We start from the raw sequence: 20,725 nt of genomic DNA on the forward strand, positions 1-20,725 counted from the left end.
AAATACACATGAATGAAGCGTGCTTATAATGTTAAGTCCATGTTATTTATATATACAATTTATCATAATTTATTTTGAAAAAGTAATTTTTGTAATCTGAATTAAGAAAATTTGTGACTGACTGTTAAACTTGTCAAATTTATAAATGCAATTAAGAATGAACGGCTACGCTACAAAGCAACTCTGCGGGATTTACACGTTTTACGTGCTTCCACATTCTTTTCAACTGCAGGTTGACAAAACAAATAAAAAAATGTGAAAAATGTTAGGAAGAAAAAAAAGGTCATAATTAAACTTGAAACAAGCATGTATGAAAACAGAGAAAAAAAAATTATTACAGGAAAAGAAGAAAAGAGGTAATTAAAAGAAAAAACTTGGAAAGAGAAAAAAGAAAGAAAGAAAGAAGAAAAGAAAGAAAGGAAAAAAGAAAGAAAGAGAATAAGATAGTTGTTATGGTTACTTCTGCTGTTACATGCAGTTGTTAAGATGAAAGAAAAGAGTCATGTTATAATTAAAGAACATCAAAGAGATTCCTTGATAACACATTTAAATAACAATTTATATAACTTATATGAGGCGCTCTGCTTCTGATATTGCGCGTGTTAAACACATGTGGTAGATTGTATATATTAATGCCTTATGTCTTTTATCAACTGAGAACATGCTAAATGCTCAAACAGACTGGTGTGTGTGCGTTTGTTTGTAGTGTGAGTTTGTAGTGTGTGTGTGTTTGTTTGTTTGGAGTGTGTATATGTGTGTTTGTATGTCATGAGCAGCAGCGAGGACTGTACATGGTTTTTGTTGACCCGACCAAGGTTTTTGATTCAGTTGATAGATCAACACTTTGGCGCTGCCTGTCAAAAACTGGTTGCCTCCGGCTTTTGTTACCATTGTTCGTTCCTTCCATGAAGATATACAAGCGAATTTGATTGAAAATGATGAACGGTCTGAGGATTTCGATGTTGCAAACGGGACCAAGCAAGGATGTGTTGCGGCTCCATTGCTGTTCAACATCTACTTTTCGTTGACGCTTCGAGTTGCTTTTCATCCTGGTAGTGAGGGGATACCAGTATGCTACTATATGGATGGGGATGTCTTTAATATCAGACGATTGCATGCGAAATCCAAGACACAGTAAGCACAACTGTGTCTTGGACACTATTGTTCGCGACCTGTTATTTGCTGATGATTGTGCAGTGCACTGGTTGCACGCACGCAGACCGAGGTTCAGACGCTGTTGCATATAACAGAATATATTCATATGTTATTGATTTAATGAGCTTATGGTCTTACAGTCAGTCTAAAGAAAACTGAGGTCTTGCATCAGAACTACCCAGTTTTGTTGAAGGAAATGGCCCATGTGATGGCGGACGACTCGCATTTCAATTCTTTTGATAGATTTTGTTATCCAGACCGATATATTTCCAACAGCGATACTATCGATGACGATATAACAGCAGGTGCTGCTTTTGATATGTTGACCGGACGTCTTTGGAAAGAGCACGGAGTCATCCTGGCCACCAAAATTGCGGTATACAGAGCAGTTGTGCTCACTTAACTGCTGTAAGGCTGCAAAACTTGGACGTTCTACCGTCGTCACATCGGTATCAGGTGCGAAGACAAAGTCTCAAGCACATTAGTTCTGGCAAAGTGCGGCACAATGGGCAGAGATGGGCAAATTACACACTATATTGTAATTTCGATACAAATTACAAAATACTCTAAATATTGTATGCAATTACAAATTACATTTAATAAAAGAGCCAAATTACTAATTATTACTTATTTCAAATTACATGAAATTAAATTACATCAAACCAGTTTTGAATAAATGAAGAAAAAAATTTTTTTAAAGTTATTTAAACATTGATTATTCTTTGCGCTGATATTCTTTGATGTCAATTTTATATTCATTCATTAAGTTACTTTCTTTCTATCAACAATCTGTTCAATCATTTAACGAATGACTGAAGAAAGAAAGACACTATTAACCACTCACTACATTTGATTTTACATATTCTTCGATGTCATTTTCATATTCCTTTATTAATTTACTTTCTTTCGATCAACAATTTGTTCAATCGTTTAATGAACAACTGAAAAAAGAAGGAAAGAAAGAAAGAAGGAAAGAAAGGAGGAATGAAAAAAGAAAAAAAAGCGTCAAACATCAAAGAAGTTAACTTCTTTGATGTAGCTATATGACCATAAAACTTCAAAGTAGCAAATGAAATTTTTAATCAAATACATTTTTAGAATTTAAAATAATTTTTAGAATTTTAAGAAAAAAAAATTTCAATAATAATGATAACAATAATATTAATTTGTGTAAGTATATCTGTTCACTCGCATATAAACTATATTTTTTAGTTAAAAAGTAATTTGAAATTACTTTGAAATTACCAAATTACATGAAAGATGAAAATACTAAATTACAAATTAACAATTACTTAAAAAGTAATTTCGATACAAATTACAATTGTAATTTGAATTACGTAATTTCATTACTTGAATTACTTTACCGCCAATCTCTGACAATGGATACAGAATCGCTTTTGCTTTAAACTCAGTTTTGTTATACGTATTCCAGATATAAGAACTCCCAAGCGGGTTTTTTTGGTTAACTGGCGCTGGGAAATCGACTGGCAAATACGTAGATACAAAGACAGATTAAAAAAAAATATGAAAAAATGTGGTTGAGACCTCAAGGTTTCTTGTGTTGATGCTCTGTGGCGCTTGGAATGGAAGAAGTCTACCCAGTCGGCAGTTCCGCTTTTGAACTGGGACGTACAGCTGCCCTTGCTGAAAAAAGGGCTCGACGAAAACAGACGGTTTTAAGCGGCGATAGTACAGGTGTATGGATCTATAGAACATGTGCACAAAAATGTTCTTCAAGATAGGACCTTTTGCTCATTCTAGGACTCAACGCTACCCAATCCGTCGATTCGACGATGTACTTCATATCGTGTGTTTTTAGTGTGTGTGTGCTTGTTGTGTGTGTGTTTTTGTAGTAAAAAATATAATACAGGAATGCATATTTCTACGCAAGTCTAAAAATAAAATAACATAAACACAATATTCCAATAATTAAAACATAACCATATACAACAAAAACTGTTACAAACATGAATATATACTTTTTTCTCAATGCACACAACGTTTGCAAGTGCATCTCATTTAACATCGATTCCTCCCACCATCAAAACTTCACCACGCCATGCCTCACCACATCTTCAAACTACATGAAACACCCCAACATAACAAGACTGCAATCCCACAAGACACCTGTGACTAAACTTCTACATTTCATCCTATTTCACGCACTGAATAAACAAAAATTTCAATGCTTGAATGTTGGTTAACATAAACAAAAGCAATGTTTCAAGTCCACTTTCCCGTTCATGTTGAATGAAATGTTTGTACATTGCTCTTCACAGTTCAGTAATAGAGGTTTATTTTACACGCATAAAAGTTCCATGACATTTTGTATTAACCTTTACTATTATAATTGTTATGTTCATGTATTTAAGAGCTCTGATATGCGCAAAGTGAAAATTTTACATTGTTTGACGTAGTATATCATTTTTAATCGAAGTTTACTGCAAAATAGCACCTACCTGCGATTTTTATATAAATAGCCTTTTTGATCAGCATTGATGCGATCCGCAAACTCCATGATATCCTGTGCCAGATCATCATTAGATTAAAATACAGTATTGTGAAGATCGAATGAAGGAGAGTAGTTACTTCTATGGAGAAATAAAAGCCGACACATCAAAGTAATTTATTTAAATAAAAAAATCGATAGTTCAAACATCAAAAGAATTCGTCATACAGGCTCAAAGAGAACCGCTGTTTCAAGTTGTTTATGTACGGATGCGTTGTGTGTATGTGTGTTTGCGCCTGTGTATTTGTTGTTGTGTGTGTTTGTTTCTAATGCAATAGCTTAATTATAATTTTGCACGGATAGATATTTTATTTTTACAACTTAGGTTGAGCCAGCTTACCAAGCATACATTATAACGTAAATAGCAAGTAGGAATGTGTTTTATTTACATAAAACTCTAACAATTTTTATTAGATCTAACATTAACAGATAAAAATTAAACCGACCGAATGCAAGAGGAATGAATGAACAAACAAGAATATTTATAAAATAATAATTGGTGTTAATTTTGGTGAAATAATGTTTTAACTATTATTAATAGGAGGGTTATGTTAGAAAACTCTAGACGATGATTGTGAGTTGTGAGTGCTCCTTCCTAATAACGATAACGAAGATGATGGCGATAATATTGATGAGGATGATGATGTTTTCTTAGAAGTTGTTCAAGTGGGCAGATTAGATGTTTCACCGACTGACTGAAAGAGAAGTTTGACTAAACATTGCTCAGTAGTCACTCAGTACGGTACATATCTAGAAACAACGTGCAAACAACAGACAGCAAATTTTCATACGAACATGTATTAAATCACCTTTGAATGTCACCTAACCATGCATGTGCGTCATCAATCAATGCTCTTCTATTCTAAATGCAGCTAGTTCGGTAATAGATTCAACGGCTCGTTAACGTTTAGAGTTAAATTTACAAGTTAAGAATCAATGTGATTGATCTGCCACCTTCACCTAAAAAATTTATTTGCAAATGTACGTTGTATTAATATTTTGCTATTGAAATTGGGCTCATTTTAAATAATTTAATTATAATAATAATAAAAACAACAACAATAATAATAAAAACAACAAAAATTAATAGCAATATTATTATTGTAAACGAGTTATATTATAAAACAATCGACATATGAACAATTTCTTCGATGTGTTTTGCTAAAATCATAACTAGCGTTGATATCGCAATGAAATTAAATTAAACAAATAGACTTAAGAATATTTTAAACGTGTCAACGTCGGTACTTTTGATGTCTTTTTGTTATAAACATAAGAGAAATCGGCGCGTATGTATGAGTACGTACGCATGTATTTGTATGTGTGTGCGTGTGGTGTGTGTGTGTGTGTATAATCAAGGGCATGTACGTCTCCATCCAGCTTTGCAAATTTTTTGTATTGTTATTATTACTATTGCAATAATGGAGGTTGTTATTATTACCGTTTTCAGAGATGGGCAAATTACACACTATATAGTTTTGAAAAAAAAACTGAATTTTTTCTCTTTATTAAAATATTAGAAAGCAAAAAAAAAGGTTTATCCAATTCATTGAAAATTGTTATAATCAAAAAGAATTTAATTGTACTAGTTATTTTTAAGCAACAATAGTTTTTCAATCGGTTTATCACTTAATTTGCGTCTGTGAGGTCTTGCTATTATTCCAGCAAAATTGATAAGACGCTCAACAGGTGCCGAAAATGGCAACGTAGCATTATAGCGCAAAAACAGCTGTTTTATGGTCGGGTAATTATTTAACAATAATAAATCTTTTTTTGAATCCTCCAAATATTGAAGAGCTTCAAGTTCACCATTAGAACTTGAAGTGGTGGCATTGGCAGATTCGGAAGTGTTCAGTCTGAAGCCAAAGTAATCGTCATCAGACTCCACACTCTTTGTATTGTGTGAGTGTGCATCATGAGGAGTTGATTGCAATACTTTTTTTGGCTTCTGAAACAAAAGCAAATTGCAAGCGATTTCTTTGATCACTCAAAGACTGTGACAACCAGCGCATTTTAAAATATGGATGAGTTAGAGTTGCCATAATAGCCTGGTTCACTTTTGGGATTAATGGAAGGAAATAAACAAACCTGCTGTTAAATCCTTTTGTAATTGCATTGGGAAGTGGTAGGCAGTGGTGCCAATTTACAGAAGAATTCAGTGTAGAAAGTTGACTGCTAACTTTAAACAGAGTTGGAACCAAATCGGCGTAGAAACAGTTTTTATCGCTTTGCAGTCTTTCTAAAGCTGCTGCAATCGGTTCTAAAATTTGACAATATTCTTCCAAGAATTCTAATTCAACTTCTGATAAATCAAAAATCGCGTCATGATCACCATTGTTTTCAATGACAGTTTCAACTTGGCTGATTTCTGTGTCATCATCTATTTGTGGCCCAAAGTTCACCTGCACACTGAATTCCTTGAACGCTTTAACAAAATTTGCTCCATTGTCTGTCACTGTTGCAATAATTTTTGTAGGAGATACTCCAAACTCATCGTTTATGTCACACAAAAGTTCCGCAATTCGATTATATGTATGTGCTCCTGCGAAACGCCTACAAGCTAGAGCTACTGACTTACGAATAAAAATTTCTGGGTCAACCCAATGACATGTAATCCCCATAAAACTCCGCTTTGGAGTTGACCAAATATCATAAGTTTTGCAAACTGTTTGCACTTTGGCAATTTGTTCTTTAATTTCATTCATTTTAACATTAAAACTGTCATTAATATGTCGTCCCAATGTGCGCCGAGACAAAACAATAACAGAACCACATAATCCAGTTACAAGTTCAATAAACACAGGTTGTTCAACCGTTGATAGGGCGCGCATTCTTTTTATAATAAAATTAGTTATAAGTTTATCAACCGCAGCTTGAGTACGAAATAACTTTGACTGCACAAGTTTTGTTAGTTAGCAAATTCAAATTGAAAGTTTAATCACAAAAATTGCAGAAAATTATTCAAATCAAAAAACTTATTTTCAAATGCGTTGTGAAATTCGACAGTGCATTAATTGATCCAGATATGACTGTCTTTTTGAGGAAAAATTACATTTTGCTTTAACCTTTACATTATTATCAGCAACTTCAACTTCGGTGAAGTATTTTCCATCCAAAATAGCTGACTTTGCAATGAAATCCGATAAATTAGCATTATTATCCTGATTTAAACTTTCCATGGTTAATGAATGTCAAAACTAAACTGAATCAAACGAACTCCAATAGTTTTATAATCATCAATCCTACCAATATCTACAGACACAAACTTAAAATCACCATGGGCCAATTAAATGAAGAAAAAAATTTTCTCTGAAGTTATTTAAACATTGATTATTCTTTGCGCTGATATTCATTTTCATATTCCCTTATTAATTTACTTTCTTTTGATCAACAATTTGTTCAATCGTTTAATGAACGACTGAAGAAAGAAGGAAAGAAAGAAAAAAAGCGTCAAACATCAAAAAAGTTAACTTCTTTGATGTAGCTATATGACCATAGAACTTCAAAGTAGCAAATGAAATTTTTAATCAAATAAATTTTTAGAATTTAAAATTTTTTTTAGAATTTCAATTTTTAGAATTTAGAATTTCAAGAAAAAAAAATTTTCAATATAATAATAATAATAATTTGTTCACTCACATATAAACTATACTTTTTAGTCAAAATGTAATTTGAAATTACTTTGAAATTACCAAGTTACAAGAAAGATGAAAATACTAAATTACAAATTACTTAAGAAGTAATTTCGATACAAATTACAATTGTAATTTGAATTACATAATTTCATTACTTGAATTACATTACTTGAGAATAATTGAGAAAATTTCATGTGAGTACGTATCCATCCAGCTTAGCAAATTTTTTGTATTATTATGGAGGTTATTATTATTACCGTTTTAATTAATGTTATTTTAATTACTATAACTATTTAGGTTGACGATGTAGACCATGGTAACTGAACTGAATAGGGTGGTGTTTGTTTTAATCTGGTTAATGATTTATAAAATTTGTGTAACTGTGTATGCTTTGCAGTGCAAATTGGCATCGCAAAGCATATATTGCAAACCAAATTAATCATGTGTTATGAAAATATAAGGCCATGAGAAGTAAAGAAAAGATTGCGACAATAAGTTTTCGTAGCTAAGTCAGGATCAGAATCTTCACAACATAAAATCTGGTGGGAGAAGAGATCAAAAAGGAACATTTAGTTAGAGAAGTGAGTGCGTACGTCAACGAATTGAAAAATGTCCGTGAAAGATAAAACTTGTTAAATTAAAAGAAAATTAAGATCGAAAAACAAACGAAAGCTTCGCAACCACGAAAATTATTAAACTAGATTGCAGTGACTCCATCTAACAGTCATGCTACAATTACCTTTTCCAAAAAGCAATCTCCAAAAAATTATCCATTACTCTAGTGTCCAACACTTTCAAGCAAAAAATTTGTTTTTATTTAAATCACCTTTTAAATTAATAAAAAAATTAACAAAGCCACAATGATAAAATTAGATCATAAGTCTAAGTCGCATTATCAAATTAATTCGATTTATCAGAGTCCAAAGAATAATAAATTAAATAAAAAATTTACAATTAAAAAATTAATGGAGCAACTTAAAAACTGACATTCAAATAAAATTATAAATTATTGACGACAAAAGACATTTGTAAAAAAACGACCACGAACAAGTTTTTGTCCTATTATACAATCGTCAATCTAAAAATATTATACACCAATAGATCGGCTCTGAATGAAAGTTTTTTAATCTTATATAATCATATAATTTTTCTCTACTTTGTTTTGATTGACAGGCTATGCAAATAGGATATAATATGAGAAGAATGAATTTACAACTGCTATGTGATAGAACACTCTAAAAATATTATCAAGTTTAATTTATATACAAATGATACATTTATTGATATACAAACGATTATTTTTATAAGAAAAAAATAAAATATATCGATTGACTCGAAAGTTTCAATCTGAAATCGAGACACTTTCATGAAAATTAAATAACTTCGCGAAATGATTGAATAAACTGAGAAAAGATTTGATATAATTAGAAGGGCTGAGGAATACGAAAGAAATTAGTGAATGCTTGATGAAGATGTACGTATTATGTATGCACGAGAAGCCGTTCAAAGCCCAAACAACTCATCCTCTTTTTCCTTGCCTTTGCTGCTCGTCGTGTTCACGCAGACCTGGCTGATTGTAAGATTCTCTGAAGTTCTCGAGGCGAGAAACTTATCAAATTCCTGACTGGACGCAGTAGTCTGTAGTTTATCAATTAAAAATAAAAATTCAATTAATTTTTATATTGTATTAAATATTAGAAAATAACACAAACACATTTATTCCGATGCATCAGCGAAATTTAAACGACAATGCGTAACATTTACTTAACTTTAAGATACCAGATGAAAAAAAATTAAATAGTTACCTGGTTGTTGCTGCAAGTAGCTCCACTGTCACTTGCATCAATCAACAACTCCTGCAATAAAAACATTCAGAGTTCAATATGATGAACAGAAAAAAGGAACAGATTTTTAATCATCTACCTCCATAATTTTGTTGCAATACGAACTCGTTAATCTACAGTATTTAATTAAAATTCAGTTAGCCTAACATTTAGTTGTGAAACATTCGTTCGTTCAAAGTTCAGTTACTGGTCTTGCAGTTTGTAAGAAGCTAAAAACTTGCCCCTTCTGATTAGCAAGCATTTAACAAACTTAACCTCAAAGCCTGGCCTCTCAAAGGAGATAACAGCCCCCTCTCCTCGCAGTTCCTTCAACAATCGTACAGTCCATCAGACCCATGCAACATCATCACAAAGCAGGGCCATCCACCCAGAATCATAAAAAACACTCTGATATCCAAAATTTTTGTCTGCTAAAAGCCTGTCTATGAGTAGATCACTTGCTGAACTCAAAAATGAGCTCTCAAACAACCGTAAAAAAAGAAGTGAGCACAATCAACAATGAAATGAGGTCAACGTGTAAAAGATATAATTATATTTTACAAAATGTAAGAGGTAGCTTTGTGCCATGAATGTATGTAAAATAACATTAAGTTGGAAAACAAAAAAGATAAAATGTAACTTATAATGATCAGATTACCGACCTGATTGGTGTAGTCATTAGTGACAGGATGGGATGATTTATGAAACTCAGATGCATTCACCACCTTTGACATTTCCACTTCTTTAGGACTTCGGTGAATAAAAAACAAAAAAAAAATGAAAATGTTATATAATTAATTGAATATTAAAAAATAATATCAATTAAGTATTCATAATTTTATTTACATGAGTTCAAAACTTTAATAAATTACGAAAATTTTATCCATAAAAGTTAAATAAATATTTCCGCTAATAATGCTGATTATCATTTACGAGTTTACAGTGAACGTAGATTAACTTTGAAAAATTAATTTATTGAATGAATTATCACATAGCAAGTAATTAAATTGAGCCAACCTATTATGCTTATAAGCATTTGATTGCGAGACTCCAGCAAAAGGGTTGAAGACTGAATGGATTGAAATGTTTCAATGTTGGAAGATAAGTAAAGTGAATTTTCATTGGATTCAACAAAATTTAAAACCTTAACCACGAAGACGAACACACAAAATAAATGTACTATAAAAATTATTCAACAGTAATCAGTAGAAGAAAATTAATTAAGTATTAAACCAGAATGATATAAAATATCACAAACAGTAATTATTTATTATTCACAACAAAAAATATTATCTAGGTAGGCCATCATCACAATCACAAAGCTAACCATTGTGCAAATCGTTGACGTCGGCAGTTGCAGTTTTTAATGGTGACGATTTTATAGAGGCAGAAGCAGCAGTGGCTTCCTTGCTGACTGACATAACGTTTCCAGTTTGTATGGCACCTGATTCAGGTGATATGCAAGCCTGCATTTATATTAATATTAATTATTCAAAAAATGAAAATATCAACAAAATAATTTGATAATAAGCAAACCAAATTTTGAGATTCGTCTGAAGTGGCAGCCTCTGTGTTACTTGAGCCCTTCTTCAATCTCTCATACCGTTCAAATCGTAACATTACATTCGTCACTTCATCATTCACCGGCAGAATATCACCTACAAAATAATTAAATAATTTATAGTTAATTTATAGTTATAATTAAGTAAAATTTATCTGAATTTAAGTTTAAAATAAAATTTAAAATTTATAAAATTTACGAATTGTAACAAATTACCTCTACTGTTTATTAAAAGTAAAAAGAGCAGACAGCATCAACTAACTGGTAAGATTTTCAATGGTGTACCTCCTCACTAATTCAACAAGTCTTCTGTGGAATTCCTTGCACGTCGCATTCAACTCCTTCAAATATTTTAGAAAAATTTAAATTAAAAGCTTATTTCAGAATCTTAGCAAATAGAACTAAACTTGAAAAGGTCGCAACTAAATAAATGAATATCACAGTCCTTCAGTAAAACACATTAAAACATTATTTTCCTAACAAAACAATAGGCCCATAATTAATATAAAAACGTAAAATGCTGTGAGGCAATGAAAGAACTTAGACGCAATTTAGTCTGTAAAAATTATTTCCTCAATTTATTCCACCAACTACCTTGAAAAAAAACAGTATTTAAACAGTTTAAAAATTCATGATGTTATTGGAATATTTGAGCAACATATTAAATGAATAAACAGATGCAATGGATTTATTATGGATGTATAATATAAAAATATAGTAGACAATGGTCCCAAAATTAAGGAAAGTTATCACAAATGTCAACAAATATGCTGGAGACAAATGAAAAAACAATCGATTGTAGAAGGAATATAACATCGATGAAATGGATGATCAAACTACCAACTTCCATTAGTTTCCAATCTTCATCAGCTTCCTGTCCAGGTGTGTTTTCATTCAAGAGTTCATTGAAGACTTTGCAGTTTTGTATCACCACATCCAGTTCACTTTTTAATTTTGCCATTTGTGAAGCAGAAATATAAAAACCTAAGTTGAGTGACAATGAAAAATATGAATTTAATTTAAAATTGAAATATAATGACAAAAAGCAAATCAAAAGACATAAAAAAAATGTAAAAAAAGTGCTTTTTTTAAATGACCAACAATGACAGTTAACCAAAATAACATCAAATATTTATTCAGAGCTTTTAGATAAAAATATAATACCACTTCTACATGATAAGAAATGTTCAGTATAAACAAAATGTTGAGAAACCATTGTTGAGGCTGATATCCTCAGTGAGCTGTGGAGCGGCAGATGGTGCAGTGGCACTCACATGGTGAGGTTTTTGCAGAGTTGTAGGATCCACTGTTATGTTCGTTTTCTGTTTGAGTTTGTTGTACAGCTTTTATTATTTCAAAAAACATTCAAATATTAAAATTGGGCTATTATAAAAACTAAAATTAAGACAGAAGTTGATTGAAAACTTCTTGAATGGCATCTCATGAACTTTATTCATTTAAAGTATAATGTATAAGACAAAAAGACACCTAAATTTTAATTTAACAATAGAAGTAGTCAAAATTAATGAATTGATTAATAACAAAATTTTGGATTAAACCTTTTTTCTTGTTAATGAATTATCATCCTAATTTTTTTTCTAACTTGATAAGATATACCAACACTCTATATAGCTATTAAAAAAATTAATGAACCCTGGCCGGAGTGTGTATGGGTGGTGCCCGCTCAACATCGACTACTGGAAACTCAAACCCTTTCTCTTTCAGTTCTTTGTTGACTTTGCTCACTTCTTCAAGGCCATTCACGCCCTGAAAGGCATCTGCCCAGGTCTGAAAATGTTGAAGTCATTCGCTGAAACTCATTTGATCAATGTTAAAACTGTATTGCAACTTTATCGACATTATCAATACAAAAATAAATAAATTCTGCAAAAAAATGGAATAGAAACAAAATAACAAAAAAAAAGATGAAAGCAACCAAGTAAAAAATAATAATAACTTGAAGAAGGCCGAGCATTCGATCAACCAAAATTTGAGAGGGCATGACTTTGGTTGTAAGCAATTTAACAATTTCCTGAAGAAAATCTCTATTGGCAATTTGTACATGAAACCTGTGACCACAGTTCTTCACACATGTTTCCAAAACCTTCAAGTTAATTAAATTTTATAATCAGAACAAATAGAAATAGATAGCCTGAAAAGAAGTTCCTAGTAAATGTTACATATGTATAGCTACATGTACCAAACAATCAATCAATCAATCTTCGTTTTGCGTCCAGAAACCCGATTCCCGAGGTAGGACGTTGTTTTCTTTGCCATCAACTTGACGTGATGTGATGTACCACAGGAAAGTTAAAAAACAATGAACAATAATGTAAATCAAGACAAAGATATTTTGAAGTTTAAAATTTAAAAATGATACTCAAGTTAAAAATAAAATTTTGTTGAATAACTTGCTAACAGTTAATGTTTGATTGAGGATGATATCATTTTTTCCTTCGTTGGTGGCAATCAGCTTCTTAAATGCTTTTATTGCATCTCTTGGGCTGAAATAGAAATAATACAAAATAAATATAGTAAAGATTTTAAAATAATGACAGCAATAAAATGATTACGGATGATAATAAAATTTTAATTTATTGAAAAACACTTGAATTTTTATCAAATAAACATCCATAATGATTTAATAAAATAAAATATCATTCATAATTGTATTTAACACCATACATACCCATCATCACTGTTATTGATCATGTCACATATTTCCATGTACAAAGCCCAATTCTCAAAACTTTCTGTCACATTTGATGCTCTTTCTTCAATTTTATAAACATATGAATTTGACTATTGAGAATTTATTAGTAGAGAATGTAGTGATTATGATTATATATAACATTATCATTTGGATCTTTATATTCATTAATAATAATAATAATAATTAAAAAAATAATAATTTATTATTTAATAAATTTAATATTCACAGTATCATTTTCATTTTCAAATCCAAATAAATAATCAATAATTGAATAATGTGACATAACAAATGATAGTTTTACATTTGTGTTCATCTATAATTAAAATAGTCAAAAGAAGTCAATACATTACATTGGTCAGTCAGGTGAGTCATAGTCCCGTGTCCACATTAGAAAAAATAAAAAAAGTAAAATACAATACCAATAGCTTGGCCAATTTGAGTGGCAAAGGGATTACCAATAATGTTGCTTAAAAATGACGTCATGATGAAGATGTTAGTGGATTCTGGTGACAAACAACTAACTTAATGCAGCGATGATGAGGATTTTGTTAGGCAAACTTCGCAGCACTTTTTGTTATATTGCAACGGAGGAACCTACTTGTTTACATTAAAATTTTTCTGCTTGAGTTCAAAGCGCTGGGCTGGGCATAGATAGAATATTTATTTCTTTATGATTTCTCTTATTTCTTTCAATCAATTCATGCTATTTATAATGAAAAATTTCTAATAGAAACCCGTGCAAAATATTCATAAAACTGAGATTTGCAGCGAACGTGTATTACAACAACGAATTGTTACTGCGTAGAACAAGTCGTCTCTGGCTCGATGAAAATAGAAACAAGACGATGAAAATAGTTTATTCGGTTTAGAAATCAAAATTCAATCATTAGAAATGCATTAAATTGCGTAACATTTTTCATTCTCTCAAACTTTACACGAATTATAAAGACAAAATCAATAATTTGAAATGTGCCATCTATATGAACCTATAGGCCTATACTATATTCTAAAATGAGATATCTACATCTTCAATGAACCGTTGTTTTAATTATGTATGTGCATGTAGATAGGCATATATAATTACGTGCATTTCTGACTCTCATATATAGTACAAACTTAAATTAATAGTATTTCTAGCTAAAATGGCTGCTTCTGTGTGCTAGTATAATGACATTTACATTCTTCCATTTATAAACTTTGCTGTACATTTGGCTAGAGTAGCTTTGACGTCACCCATCTACATGGTATCTTCAACAGCTTTAATGATAACTCAACATTATGTAAACGTCTAACGCTTCCAGAAAAATCAAATATTTCAGCGATTAAACTACTGTCTTAAATTCTTTTAATATAAAAAGAATAAAACACTGGTGGTCTGCTAGTAAACCAAGTCAAACTCAAACAGAACTAAGTGCCTGCCACACTTAGACCAAATAGTGTAAACGTCGTTGAGCGAGAGACTCCAAAGAACCACTTATAGATTTTGACATCGCTCTTGATCCTAATTTTCCTATGAAATCTCACGTCAAAGGTCTCCCAGAAAATCATTAAGTAGCAGATTGTTGTAAAGAGTGGTTAGGTAACAAGGCATACGCTTTCCGATTTCGCCCAACGTTATGTTCAAATGCAAACTTTCAATTCCCATGTAAAAATTTCACGTTGTCGCAACAGCATAATTCAATTCAAAACCGGCAATTATGGCACGATATTTTCAAAAGCCAGTTTGTTTTAAAGCTTTGATTGGTTATCTCAAACGTTTCTGAACCAAGATATTTAAGATATCAGGAGAAACCTTTGTGTCTTCCGCTCGAAACATTTCACACTGATGGCAACATTGTTTCAGCCAAGATGTACAACCCATCACTCATTCAATCAATCAATCAATCACTCAATCAATTTTTAGGCATTATTTCCGTTGTGATTCATAGTACTTCTCGGTAAATTTTGCAAACAAATGGGTCTGAAGGTACGTTATGAAATTCGTAAGTGAGTGTTAAGTAGTAGGGAAGAGTGATTATAACGAGCATTTAAATAATAATCATGGTGTCAGCCGTGAAGTATTCACACCTACACATACATGCATGGCAAAAAAATTCACAAACCAGATCACAAATAAAACTGTACGAACAAGATAAAACGTTCATCAAGGTTGATTAAATATTACAAAATAATTTTTGCGATTATCACCACTATATAATTCTGCAACAAATATGCCCATATAATAAGACTTAAGAGTCACACATAGGTTTATATTGAGTGTATATAACCAAACAATTTTAAAACATTTACAATTTTTAATATATCGTAAAATAAAAATGTTCAACTGCACCATCGAAAAAAGTGTAGAAAAATAAAGGCAAAGGTTTAGTATATTAACAAATTAAAGATGCAAAATGGCGTAATGTATATAATACAATAAATTCATGATCAGAATCAAAATAAATTAAAAATGATATTCTTTCAACAAGTTTTGGGCGATAACAATTCTCATAATTTCACTGGTGCCTTCATAAATTTCAGTAATTCTGGCGTCTCTGTAATGACGCTCAGCCGGCATGTCTGACACATAACCCATGCCTCCTAATATCTGCATTGACTGCAAAGATTTTTTAAATATATACCTCGACAATGGTGAACATTTAAAAAAAATCTAGTCCAAACTGCGAACATTTTCAGCTATATCTAAATTTTAAATACAATCTTCATAGCTGTAAACAATAAAGTCAGTGGTTCATTAAATGAATCATGTGGCATAGCAATCATTATTATTGACAAATATGTTAATAAATAATTACCTGATGGGAAACGTACGTGGCAGCTTCTGAAGCAACCAGTTTTGCCATTGCAGCTTCCTGTGGCGTAAATATATTAAGAAATTCGAAGGGACTTAACTAATACTCATTAAAATCATTTGTACGATGTGCAATACATCCTTTATTTTAAACCTTAGTCTTTTTTAACATTTCAGTTTAAACAACTAGAATAATTTATTAAAAATATTTAAAATGCAATTTCAAAAACTCTTTCTTGAAGATTTACGTTTATTTACATACAAGCATGCTAATAACAAACAATTGAATCACAAACATTTCACATTTAAAACGAACAAAAAATATAAATAATGACAGAATGTGCAAACTTAAAAAAAAACGATTGATAGATGATTCACTTTAGAAAATGATTCTCCAGTATCTTTCAACATGGCTGCCTTCCACGTCAGCAGTCGGGCACATTCAAGCCTCGTCTCCATGTCAGCTAACTTCATCTAGAAAACAAAATATTAATAATTAAATATTAATTAAGTGGACTTTAAAAAGCATCTTAATATAAATGGGTAGGATTAAGTAGATTCAACAAATATAATCAATTTTCAAAATTTTTTAAAAGTAGTATCTAATGGATAGAATGTAAAAATTATTATATGCATTGTAAAACTTAGAAAGAAAATATAAAACAGAAGAAACTGAAACTTTCAATTTAATTACCGACTTGAATGGATTGCAGTTTACAGATTGGTGACCCAAAAGCTTCTCTTTTTAAAGAGTATTCAACAGCGCAATCTAGGGCTGCCTTCACAAAAAATATTAATATTAAAACAATGCTGTTTATTTTTTTAGAGCATAAAGTAGAGTACAAAGAGCATTAAAAAATCATTCATTTTGGAAAATCAAACAAACGAGTTTCTATTTTATGAAATTTGATTGAAACTGAAGAAGAAGAGATACCTGAGCAATGCCCAGTGCCTGTGAGGCAATTCCGATTCTACCGCTGTCCAGAACTGTCTGTAAGAAGAATCAAAATAAAGGCTAAAATATTTAAAGTTATTTCAAAATTAATAATTTCAAGTGAATTTCTTATTTGAAAAATAAATAATGTTGCAACGTAACAAATAGCACAAATTCGGTGGCATGCTTGAGGTTGTTTCAATTAAATGAAAAACTAATGAAAAACCCATTTGAATGCAGAACAAACTTCTGCAGCTCTAAGAGTTGAGTGTACGATACAGCACTAATGTTCATACATGAGCTTACAAATTTTGTTTGGAACAAAAAATTAAGACAGTTTTTGGAAATAACAGCAATTTTTAAAATTGAAAAAATATTACTATCAGCTTTAAAAAACTCAACATTTTCAATTAAATAAAATCAAAATGACAGTTGAAATGAACCATAGCAATTTTGAAGCCAGCACCAGGACCACCAAGAATATTTTCTTTTGGGATTTTACAATCTTCGAAAACGAGTTGGCAGGTCGATGACCCCTTAATACCAAGCTTGTCTTCGTTCTTCCCCAAGCTCAAACCATCAACTGGTTTTGGAACTATGAAGGCACTTATGCCCTGTTAATAAATTAAAATATTATGAAAAACGAAAAATACATCAACAAAAAATTCCAAATCAACCTTGTGCTTTTTAATCTTGTCTGTAGTGGCAAAAACCTACATTAGTGTTGAAAATATGAAAAAGTTTTCGTTAGAAAATAATAAGAAAAGCTGCAAAACGAAAACACTGATAATACATGAATTATGAAGGTAAACAAACCATCTTACAATAGCAGCAGCAGCCTCAGGTCCATTTGTTATCCAACTTTTTGTGCCATTGAGGAGCCAGTGGTCAGCGCAGTCCTTGGCTGTTGTCGATGCCGCCCCTGCATCACTACCATTGCCTACCAAGTGTTTGTCATTATAATAATTAGGTCAAATATTTTCTATTAATTCTGTAAAAATGATTAAATAATCCTTTGAAAGTAGTTCCAAAATCAGCTGTAACCATCAAAGAGACAAATGTGAGTCAGTTAATTTTTTCTGCCATATAGTGTTATCTGTAAAAATCTATAGCACTTCTGTTTCTTATTATTTTTTTAACTTAGTACATATTTTCTGACCGTGTCCTTTTAGATTTTTTGCAACAATTTTCTCATAAATAAATATAAATTTTGGCATAATAAAACATTTTTAGAATAACTGAGTCTAATCTCCATTTTATAAAGAACACTATTTACTGTCTATATTTTCAATAAACCGTTGTTATGGATGAGATCTAATTCAATAATTTCAACTGATTCAATCTCAATTGGAAAGCTTTTTAAACTAAAAACTTATAAAATATATTAAAAACTGTTGATTAAATAGTTTGAATAAGGATGAAACTATAAATATGAAAAAATTAACAGTGTATTTTTAAAAGCACGGTAGAGTAATAGAAAACATTTCAATCTAGCACAGATTTTAACAGAATAACAATTAAATAAGAGTTGAAAATAACCAGGTTCACTGAGGGCAAAGCATCCAATTTTATCTCCATTTGTGAAAGGAACAACCCACTTTTCTTTCTGCTCATCTGTCCCAAACTTCATTAAAGATCCCAAGTAAAGACTCTTTTGTGACAAATTAGTTTTAGTTAAATGGACTATCACATCTATGATTCTTTTGAAAAGCTTATTTGCATTATATTTAAAATAACAATAACCCTTGACAAGTGAATTAAAATGTACAAAATCTAATGTAATGAAAAGTGAACTTACATTGTTAACACTGACAATGACACCACATGAAGCACATCCCCTACTTATCTCCTCCATCCCGATAGAATATGCTAATGTATTCAAACCAGCACCACCCAACTTCTCTGGAACATTTATTGCCATCATACCAAGCTCACCTAATTTTTTAATCTAGATATGTTAAATGATTGAACTGTGATAAAATCACATCATAGCCATCTAGTAAAAAGTAAATGACTAAAAAAAGAATTATTTCAAACTTGCTCCTTAGGAAAGACTCCTTTATCAATCAAAGCAGCTTTAGGCTTGAGTTCTTCATTTGCAAAGCCTTTCAACATTTTATGCAACATTTGGTGAGTCTCCGGCAGTAATGCCAAAGAACTGATTGGTCTGATGAAATTTCTTTGCAAAACTAAATTTCAATATTTTATGATCACTAATATAATAATTGTTCTCTTTCAAGTAACTAAATTAACTTGTCACTACTATCTCAATTACAAAAACAAATATTAATTAAATGAATTTTAGACCAATTAATTAAGCATGGTACTAAATAATATTCTAAACTGATAATTCAACAAAATAACAAATAAATTGGAAAAAAGATACTTACAATGTTTTGCATTTTTAACAAGGCAGCTCTTCATCTTTTTGTTCCTTTGGAAAAAATTCTTTGTGAAACTATGTTATCACTTAGGCCTAAATTCAAATTAAATATCTTAACAATTTTGTAGAAAATAAAAAAATTCTTTACTTTATAAAATAAATTTCTCTTCTATTCAGTGCATTATTCAAAACAGTTACAACTGCACACTATACTATACAATATTACATTTTACATATTTATACAACAATGATTAATTACTCAAAATATAATACAACATAGCTAGTTTATTGTTTAATTCACCAAAAAACATCATGAATCCAATGTAAAACATCATGAATCCAATCCAAAATAAAATTACAACTGATAAGATAATGTCACAAGTTATCTATATTGTATTGTATATTATTGCATTGTATTGTATTGTATATTATACAACAAGAAGCATCATAATTCATAAAAGCAGTGTTAAAATTTAAAATAAATGATAAAAAAATAACATCGTGTCATGACAACCACTACTAAATGAATGAACCACTACCAAATGAATGACTGAATGCTTGCAATAAGAAGGTAAACAGTCTTTACTGCTTTATGCTGCTTTAATTTTAAGTTAAAATTTTTAACTTACCCTCTTTATAAAAGTCTACTAACTAAACTAAAACTACTAAAAGAGTAAAAGTAAAGTAAAGCAGCATAACATAAAAGATAAAAAAATAAAGAAGGCAGCCATCAATCAAACATTTGCAACGGGTGCAGAATCACGAATGTACGAAAACGAAACATTTGAAGCACCTTCTGATCAGATTAGGTTAAGGTTAGGAGGTCCTTCAAGTCGTCGGCGCCAGGTCGAGTTGAGAAGCAGAAGTTTAAAAGGCACATTTATCGAACCCTAGCGATGTCCCGTCCAGCAAGCAAACAGGTTGGCCTACGTTAGGTTCACTTTTAGTTTTGATTGTTTGCAGATAACATTTATGCATTAACTATGGATATATATATTCATTTATGACATTAATCTATTTTATTTATAATTTATTCTATACATGTATTTAGAATATATATTACAATAATCACACAATAATAATTTTGTTTGATATATAAAATTTTTATAGCATCATGCCGTTCAAAATCTATGATGATGATACACACATATATATGGTTCATATACATATAATAATAACAATTATGTCCTATATAATAATTTTTAATTTTTATTAATTTTG

At 30.7% G+C, this 20,725-nt stretch overlaps 3 protein-coding genes across 3 annotated transcripts; all 3 read right to left on the reverse strand.

Annotated features, from left to right (window-relative positions):
- Nucleotides 1–4,781: 4,781 nt before the first annotated feature.
- HELRODRAFT_167869 (hypothetical protein) lies at nt 4,782–6,843 on the reverse strand (the record flags this gene model as incomplete). The annotated part of the gene is made up of 5 exons (XM_009013598.1): nt 4,782–4,837; nt 5,474–5,555; nt 5,845–5,966; nt 6,435–6,558; nt 6,730–6,843. 5 exons carry the CDS (start codon nt 6,841–6,843, stop codon nt 4,782–4,784), a joined length of 498 nt encoding a protein of 165 aa, XP_009011846.1.
- A 3,770-nt stretch (nt 6,844–10,613) lies between these two features.
- HELRODRAFT_109399 (hypothetical protein) lies at nt 10,614–13,998 on the reverse strand (the record flags this gene model as incomplete). The annotated part of the gene is made up of 9 exons (XM_009013599.1): nt 13,816–13,998; nt 13,373–13,457; nt 13,103–13,187; nt 12,641–12,787; nt 12,337–12,471; nt 11,897–12,005; nt 11,528–11,667; nt 10,946–11,024; nt 10,614–10,780 (listed from the first exon to the last, which is right to left on the reverse strand). The coding sequence occupies exons 1-9, from the start codon at nt 13,877–13,879 to the stop codon at nt 10,614–10,616; spliced, it is 1,011 nt and encodes a 336-aa protein (XP_009011847.1). The 5' UTR covers nt 13,880–13,998.
- A 1,532-nt stretch (nt 13,999–15,530) lies between these two features.
- HELRODRAFT_109402 (hypothetical protein) lies at nt 15,531–20,355 on the reverse strand. The gene is made up of 13 exons (XM_009013600.1): nt 20,296–20,355; nt 19,512–19,553; nt 19,159–19,310; nt 18,920–19,069; nt 18,661–18,772; nt 17,946–18,061; nt 17,799–17,834; nt 17,565–17,735; nt 17,122–17,178; nt 16,886–16,966; nt 16,566–16,661; nt 16,192–16,248; nt 15,531–15,992 (listed from the first exon to the last, which is right to left on the reverse strand). The coding sequence occupies exons 2-13, from the start codon at nt 19,543–19,545 to the stop codon at nt 15,840–15,842; spliced, it is 1,215 nt and encodes a 404-aa protein (XP_009011848.1). The 5' UTR covers nt 19,546–19,553; nt 20,296–20,355; the 3' UTR covers nt 15,531–15,839.
- Between the last annotated feature and the right edge of the window lie 370 nt (nt 20,356–20,725).

This window comes from Helobdella robusta, assembly GCF_000326865.2.
Source record: "Helobdella robusta unplaced genomic scaffold HELROscaffold_12, whole genome shotgun sequence".
NCBI classification, from domain to species: Eukaryota; Metazoa; Annelida; class Clitellata; order Rhynchobdellida; family Glossiphoniidae; genus Helobdella; species Helobdella robusta.